The following is a 6,144-nucleotide window of genomic DNA, read 5'->3' on the forward strand; positions in this document are numbered from 1 at the left end:
GTGTCAAAGAAACCTGACAGTAAATGTTGACTGCTAAAATTGTATCTAAGCCAGCAGAAGTAAATGAAGCAAAATCAGGAGACGTCTCAAAATTTTGATCCCTGTCAACCATCACTTATCAAACAGGCAAGTACTATGTGTAACTTACACATTATTAACCCTTGTTATATTTTAATGTACATTATACAACAAATATGACCATACAGCTTTTGTACACAAGTATAGTTTTGACATCAAACCATTTATTGATTTGCATGTCTTTTATTTGTTTCAAAAATAAAATCAGACATAGGTCCTTACAGTCTTTCATTAATTATTATCATTCATGCTTCAGATTCATATTAACTGTAGAGATGGGTTATTAATTAACATATTTTATTGGGAAGCAGCACATTCTATTTCTGTATGGTTTCTGTTTAAATTTGTACTGTACAGGTTTCCCACAGCCAATGAAACCTAAATATATGTCAGTAAATTGTATAAAAGAACTCGTATAAAGTCATAGATATTTCTATAATCAAGATACTTTTTTTGTTTTGTTTTATTATCCTTAACTCTAGAATATTTGATTTGCTGGTATCGTTCTTTGCAAGTATAATTTCTATAAAATATATTTTAAAACATTTGAAATCATGAAGGATCGGAAATGTCATAGAGAAATCATAGAAAAGTCATGTAAATTCATTGGTCAGTCTGTGGGAACATTGACTTTAGTCATTTGTAATATATAGTGCTTGACTGTGATGGTGTTTCATTTTTATTTCATGATCACATGTTAACTTCAGTCACTGTTTTATCTCTTGCTTGTGCAAGGATGCATGTCTGGTTGTGTTTGTGCCAATGTTTTATATACTGCTGCATGTCTGAAAGTGAAGCTACAATGTTGCTGTGTGGAAAATAATCCAATCAGAGTGTGGGAAAGCGTAATCCGGTCTAATCCCACCACAGCCATGAAGAACAGAGATCATTCAGGCAGTGAGAGTGTTCAGACACAGACACACCAGCACACATAAACATCCTCTCCTTCAGAAAAACATTTACAATTACACAGCATATCCTCAACTGTGGATCTACAACAAGTGACAATAAAGGTTTAACTAGACTAGAGTGCCACAGTATAGAAAAGTGTTAATATCGAATTAAATGCACAAGTCACACGTTGACAGCGTAGACGAGATCAGTTGTTTTTACTCTCACATGGCCAGACAGGTGCAGGAACACTTGCACAGGTCACCTGTTACTTTTAAGGGGTTGTTTTTGAGGATGTCATTGAGGAAGCGACACATGCGATCTTGCATATATCGATTTTACCAATGTTTTTTTCAGTATTAATCATTATCTACATACAGCTTTGTGGAAATTTATTTATTACTTCTGCAAGTACATGCGTTAAAGTTCAAGTATAAGACTCCATTTGATTACACTTTGTCAGTTTATTTTGCCTATTAATATTATTGCTGCTAGTGTTGCTGATATAAAAATGAAAAAGCTATGTTTTTATTGCTGTGAAGTGAAGATGAAATATAACAAAATCAGAAGTAAAACATTTAATAAATATAAATTTTGCATATCAGTTATAGGGCATATAAACAAATAATCGGTATTGGTTATAAAAATCTTTATTGGTAATTCTAAAATCTAAATCTACGTTTATTCTCAAACATGCATCTTAAATATGAGTTTTGTATTTCTGAACTCTCCATGTTCAATTTTACCATAGAACCACCAGAAATATTTCAGGATATTTGTGTAGTCGATAGATGGTGTGCGTCTACCTGTGTCTGTGTATGTGTGTGTGTTTGTGTGTGGGGTTGCCAGGTGCTTCAGTCTCATGTGATCACAGCATGAGGAAGAGATTCCCAAAGGGTTCCCCTAAGGGAACTTAGGCAAGTGTGTGTTGTGTTTTTGCAAATTTGTTACACATTAGATGGTCTGTGGTACAGGTGAGAGTTGCTTTCAAAAGGTGCCTCATAAACTGCTTGTCATACAATTCATGCTCCTTAAAGAGTCTGTTTTCTAAATGAAGATGGCAAACTGACCCCAGATCCCCAGTGAATGTCTACACTCCTAACCCCACCCACTCATGTTTCAGTCCAACAGCTGCCACCTGTCTGTTTCTACGGCAACTGACCAGACCACCTTCAGCAAGCACACCTGAGAGAAGGAGGGAGAGGGGGGAAGACAAGATACCACAGACTCTGTCAGGTAATTTAACTTAAAAAAAAAAAAATATATATATATATATTTGATTATATATTTAAAATATATTTTAAGACATTTTCTGGATATATTTTTAATATGCTGTTATGTTTTCATTAATAGCCTGTATGTTTTAGTGTACGCATGCAGTGGCCTTCAATATTTTAAACCTCATTTAAATTATTTTTTAATGTAAAAAATATTAATAACTATTATGATTACTTTTCAATTTTTTCAAAGGTTTAACATTTGGAAAAATCCATTATTTATTTGAATATAAAATAAAGATGTAAAAAATCTTAAATTTCTGTACCAAACGTTTAAGACATTTAACAAAAATATATATATATATTTAGCTTGAAAATATTTTTTGCAAAATTTTTCTTTTTAAAAGCTTAAGATATTTAAACATTCAAACATTAATGTGCAAAATATGTAATCTTTGTTTTTGCTATTTGTAGAGTTTTGATTTTAAAATTAATTTAAGTATGGTTTATATTAATGTAACTTGTTATGACTTTGATACAATTTTTCAAATTATATTTTATGAAATTTTCCATGTATTTTTAATATAAGTTATTCTTGTAAATAGCCTGTAGGTTTAGTGTGCACATACAGTGGACTTAAAGCATAATTTTGTAAAATAAATATTATTGTTAAATTTGAAGTTTTATCTAAATAAAATCTATTCAATTTATTTAGCTATGAAGTAAAGTTGTTGTTGTTTTTGGCTAAATGTCTGGTTTAAAATACTTAAAAGTATTAATGTGCAAATTATTATTATTTATTATTGTATTGTTGGATCCATCCATCCATCCATTATCTAAACAGCTTATCCTCTGCAGGATAGGTGTGTTGTTGAATTTCAAAATTAAATTCAATTAAATTATCCATCTTTCCCATTCTAATAAAGTAACATGTTATAACCATAAGACACCATTTTAGTTATATGTATTTTGGTACTTTACATCAGTTTGTTCAGTGTTGTTTTCTGTGTGTGTACTCTAGGATGGGCTACGATCTAGAACGTTTCGTAGGCTATGTGAACGAGGGTCTGCTGTGCTGTGTGTGTCGGGACGTGTTAGAAGATCCTTTGCAGGCTCCGTGTGAACACGCCTTCTGCAGCTCCTGCATTCATGGATGGCTCGTCCATCATAACACCTGTCCAGAGGACCGCTTGCCTTTAGACATCACACATCTACGCCCACTGTTCAGGTAACACGGGTGTATTAAGCACCTGTAATTGCATAGAATCGCTTAAGATAATCTGATCGTTAATGCCATTCATTTTATTGACTTATCAATACATGTGTGTTACAGATACATGAGGAATGATTTAGCAAGGCTGCAGGTGAGGTGTGTGTTCCGGCCACAAGGTTGTGAGGTCATATGCGCTCTGGAGTCTGTTCATCGCCATGAGCAACAGTGTGATTACGCTTTGCTGAACTGCAGTAATGCAGGTACATGTATACAAGCATATATAGCTATATCTTGGTAGCCACAATTTGTTGGCAGGGAACAGGTGGCTTATACACGGCAGCTACAGTCTCGTTCATACATATACAATACAAGCGCTGTTGTAACAGCAGATGAATGAGTGTTGTAGCCACAAGATAAAGCATCTAGAGTTGAGTGATCACATTTTTAATTATTAATGAGGGACCCCCTCAGGCAGCCAATGAGGTGAAACATTTACCTCAGGGTTAAAACAATTGAGCTGTTCTGTCAGTAAGCTAAGCAGATTCTTGCAAATAATACATCTGCATTAGTTTTAGTAAGCTTAATGCAACATTCCCTAATCCTGGACATTTTTGTTTGTGTGTGTGTGTATGTATGTATATAAAAATGCAGGTGACGAGTACTTATGCTATCGTTGTGGTAGGTGTACTGTGTTTCATGTGTGTTGTGTGACTGATGTGTCTTTTTCTTCAACAATAAACCTTCTGCTTGCAATGCCATCATTTTCACTGGCTGCTTAAATATTATACATTTAATTAATTTGATCATTTCATACATTTAATTAAATTTGATCAATTTTATTCATGTATAATTTTATATTTATATATTCTTTGTTATATTCATTTATTTTTCTATTCATTTAAAGTTTTCTTTACAAAGAAAATAGGCATTATTAGCTGGACATTATACAGTAATTATAATTAGACATAAAATTATAAAATTATTAAGACAATTAAAATTACAGTATTTTTGATCAAATAATCTAACTGATCTGACCCCAAGCTTTTGAACTTTTTTATCATTTATTTAGATAAATATTTAGGTTCATCATTTTAAATGTATAGTTTTCACATTTATTTAATATTTGGGTAACACTTTATTTCGATAGTCCACTTTAGACATTCTACTAACAGTAAGTAACTTTGCAACTACATGGCAACTTATTCTACTAACCTTAAACCTACCCCAACAGTCTACTCAGAGTTAGTAGACATGTAGCTGCAAATTCATGAGAATTAGTTGACATGTAGTTTCAAAGTTACTTATAGTAAGTAGAACGTCTAAAGTGGACTATCAAAATAAAGTGTAACCAATATTTGTAAAACAAATATGACACTTTTTTTAAACACATATCCATTTTTTTAATCAAATGTTATGTTTACTTCCTAAAAAGAACTGGCAATACTAATTACAGTTATACAACAAACTCAAAGAGTCATGAATTCATCAATACTTTTGCTGTAAAGTGTTGGCATACATGGCAAAACATTACTGATTGATTTGTAATTTTTGACCCATTCTCACTGATCACAAATCATTCTCACAATTTCAACAAATCCTCATCATTTTACCTAGGGCTGTCCTTATTGATCAGCCCTGCCTATTAGATGTTATTTCAACAATTTTTCTCTGCTCTTTGTGCATGAACATTTGCTGTGTGCCAGGGTTTCCTCTATTTTTGATGTTTAATGTTCAATTTCCTTTGCGGTGGCATTCAGGCTGCCCGGTTCAGGTGTCACGGCGCTCTCTGGAAGCTCATCTGTGTGTGTGTGAATACAGTAGTAGAGTCTGTTCAAGCGGCTGTGGATACACAGTCCTAAACACAGAGGAGGCCCAACACAACTGTGTATCGGAGCTACGAGCTGAGCTGGACATGCTCAGGTAGAAACATCCGCTCAAGTCATACTGACTGTGACCACGTAAATGTTTTTAAGCTTGAAAAATGCCTGGGCGTGTTTGTTACAGGGCAGAATTAGACTGCAAAGTTGAAGAGGTGCGACATGAAATGGAATCTCGCTTGGATTCCCAAAGACGACATATGGTGCAGAAGGAGAGTCTGCTGAGGAGTGAAGTGGACGAACTGAAGGTACCATACTTTTCACATCTGCAGGCTTGTGTGTGTGTAGTGAGTTACTGACAGGTGTGTGCGTTTGTGTAAAGGGCCAGCTGTCCAGAGTCATGTCAGATGTCCGCATTCTGCTGGGTGCAGAGAGAGCGCGCAGACAAGAGCTGGAGAGGGCAGAGCTGGAGAAGGCGGAGCTTCTTGAACTTTTAAAAAAGGAGGGGCTCAGACCAGCAACGCCCTCTGAAGCAGCACCGCCCCCTGCTGAGGTGCAGAGAAAGCTGAGCCCAAGAAGCCTCGCTTTGGACTGCATCAAAAGAAAGAATAGAGAGGTGACAGTCATCTGAGGACACTGCTTTTCACGGCAGAACTTTAAGGAAGAGGGAATGTCACATGATGCTAATAGAAAACCACTTACTGGAAATCATCTGAATGAAGCCCCATTATTGTAGCTCCTCTGGGTGAACCGAATGATTGATATGAGATTGGCTATGTTCTATGATTTAACCAAATTGTGTAGTAAAAAGACTTTTTTGACCAATTTTGTATGTTTTTAGAGGCTTGTTTTCCTATTTAAAAGAACAAGAGATGCATTCTGCTAAATCCATTGATATTAAAATAGTTTTGACAAGGTAGACTGTGGA

General features: G+C 34.8%; 1 protein-coding gene across 3 annotated transcripts; it reads left to right on the forward strand.

Annotated features, from left to right (window-relative positions):
* Nucleotides 1-101: 101 nt before the first annotated feature.
* On the forward strand, nucleotides 102-6,036 carry rnf41l (ring finger protein 41, like). Of its 3 annotated transcripts, none has more exons than XM_058746501.1 (8): nucleotides 102-126; nucleotides 2,093-2,205; nucleotides 3,208-3,414; nucleotides 3,520-3,659; nucleotides 4,051-4,077; nucleotides 5,157-5,319; nucleotides 5,404-5,524; nucleotides 5,599-6,036. In XM_058746501.1, exons 3-8 carry the CDS (start codon nucleotides 3,209-3,211, stop codon nucleotides 5,845-5,847), a joined length of 906 nt encoding a protein of 301 aa, XP_058602484.1. In that variant the 5' UTR covers nucleotides 102-126; nucleotides 2,093-2,205; nucleotide 3,208; the 3' UTR covers nucleotides 5,848-6,036. The 3 variants fall into 3 exon arrangements, with proteins under 3 accessions (XP_058602484.1, XP_058602486.1, XP_058602485.1); XM_058746502.1 differs by lacking the exon at nucleotides 102-126 and adding an exon at nucleotides 633-975; XM_058746503.1 differs by lacking the exon at nucleotides 4,051-4,077.
* Nucleotides 6,037-6,144: the final 108 nt, after the last annotated feature.

This window comes from Onychostoma macrolepis, chromosome 16, assembly GCF_012432095.1.
Source record: "Onychostoma macrolepis isolate SWU-2019 chromosome 16, ASM1243209v1, whole genome shotgun sequence".
In the NCBI taxonomy this organism is placed as follows: Eukaryota; Metazoa; Chordata; class Actinopteri; order Cypriniformes; family Cyprinidae; genus Onychostoma; species Onychostoma macrolepis.

Bases quoted from the DNA above. Each gene is read 5' to 3' on its own strand.
- rnf41l (XM_058746501.1), top strand. From the start codon at position 3,209: ATGGGCTACGATCTAGAACGTTTCGTAGGCTATGTGAACGAGGGTCTG. The intron at 3,415-3,519 runs GTAACACGGGTG...TGTGTGTTACAG, and splicing joins CATCTACGCCCACTGTTCAG to ATACATGAGGAATGATTTAG. The intron at 5,525-5,598 runs GTACCATACTTT...GTTTGTGTAAAG, and splicing joins GTGAAGTGGACGAACTGAAG to GGCCAGCTGTCCAGAGTCAT.